This window comes from Buceros rhinoceros, unplaced genomic scaffold, assembly GCF_000710305.1.
Source record: "Buceros rhinoceros silvestris isolate BGI_N320 unplaced genomic scaffold, ASM71030v1 scaffold26678, whole genome shotgun sequence".
NCBI classification, from domain to species: Eukaryota; Metazoa; Chordata; class Aves; order Bucerotiformes; family Bucerotidae; genus Buceros; species Buceros rhinoceros.
In genome coordinates, this window is record NW_010425599.1 from 2986 (window position 1) to 4556 (window position 1571).

Here is a 1571-nt window from a genome sequence, read left to right on the forward strand (position 1 = left end):
GCGCTGAGGTCAACGCTCACGCACGGTGGATCTACGCCCTGGACCTGGCACCAGAGACAGGGAAGGTACAGCTGGCCCCCGGCATCCCACCAGCATCCCGGCGGCCTGGAGTGTGGCAAAGGGCTGCTGCCTTGCGCCAGCCCGCAGTGCTCCTGCCTCCAGGACACCGCTCTGGCCTCTCAGGCCCCACGGCCTCTGTCCCACTCCCTTGGCAGCTACTGTCGGGTGCAGAGGACTCCTTCGTTCACGTCTGGAAGCTCAGCAGGGACCCGGACACCGACAACATCGAGGTGAGTGACAGCAGTGACAACCCATGGTGGGGAACCTGCAGCAAGACTGTGGCATGTGGAGGTGTGGTGAGGCTGCTGTGGCCTCTGGGCAGGCACTGTGGCCTCGCTGCTCAGTGCAAACCCAGCCAGGCACTGCGTCACCTCCTGCTGCCAGCCGTGTCTGAACAGGACATGGTTCTTGTGCTGATGATGGTTCTTTGCCGCCTGCGCTGGGGGCACTGGGGAGGCCACACCTCAAATCCTGGGTTCAGTTTGGGCCACTCACCCCAAGAATGGCATTGAGGGGCTGGAGCGTGTCCAGAGAAGGGCAGCGGAGCTGGAGCAGGGTCTGGAGCACAAGTGCCCTGAGGAGCAGCTGAGGGACCTGGGGGGGTTGAGCCTGGAGCTAAGGAGGCTCAGGAGAGACCTTCTGGCTCTCCACAACTCCCTGACAGGAGGCTGGAGCGAGGCGGGGGTCAGTCTCTTCTCCCCAGGAACAAGCTACAGGACAAGAGGAAACAGCCTCCAGTTGCACCAGGGGAGGTTGAGGTTGTCCCTGAGGAACCATTTCTTGGTTCCCCATTGGGGTTGTGCAGAGCTGTCGCTGTCTGCCCAGGGCAGTGGTGGAGTCCCCATCCCTGGAGGGGTTGATCAGCCGTGTGGAGGTGGTGCTGAGGGACAGGAGGATAGGAACTAGCCTCCAGTTGCTCCAGGGGAGGTTGAGTTTGTCCCTGAGGAACCATTTCTTGGTTCCCCATTGGGGTTGTGCAGGGCTGTCGCAGGCTGCCCAGGGCAGTGGTGGAGTCCCCATCCCTGGAGGGGTTGATCAGCCATGTGGAGGTGGTGCTGAGGGACAGGGGTCAGTGGGGACCTGGCAGTGCTGGGGCAGCACTGGGACTGGAGGAGCTCAAAGGGCTTTTCCAGCCCAGATGGTTCAGTGATTCCGTCATGGGCAGCTCAACCTGTGCCCCACCAGCCCAGCCATGTCCCTGAGTGCCGGTTGCCCGAGGTTGTGTCTCTGCAGGCAGGCAGGGCCCCGGAGCTGGTCCCGGTGGGGCTGGTCCGGGTGCGTCTGGCTGTGTGGGGTGGTGTCTGGCTCAGCCCATGCCCCTCGCCGCAGGTTGAGCACTGCCACGCTGAGTGTGTTACTGACACCCCGGTCTGCGGCGCCCGGTTCTGCGACCCCCAGGGAAACTCCTTCGCCGTCACCGGCTACGACCTCAGCGAGATATTCCGCTATGGCCGGGCGTAGGCTCTGGAGGGAGTTCAGCTACACCTGCACCGCAGCACCAACAGCAAGGC

The 1571-nt window shown here is 63.5% G+C and overlaps 1 protein-coding gene across 1 annotated transcript in view; it reads left to right on the forward strand.

The window, feature by feature from the left end:
* Positions 1-1521, forward strand: part of WDR54 (WD repeat domain 54) — a gene marked incomplete at its 5' end in the record, with an annotated part of 4024 nt that extends 2503 nt beyond the window's left edge. The window contains 3 exons of the mRNA XM_010141216.1: positions 1-65; positions 216-290; positions 1390-1521. The exon at positions 1-65 is cut by the window's left edge and continues 38 nt beyond it. Of these exons, the coding sequence (XP_010139518.1) occupies positions 1-65; positions 216-290; positions 1390-1521 (272 nt within the window). The remainder of the gene's footprint in view (positions 66-215; positions 291-1389) is intronic.
* Positions 1522-1571: the final 50 nt, after the last annotated feature.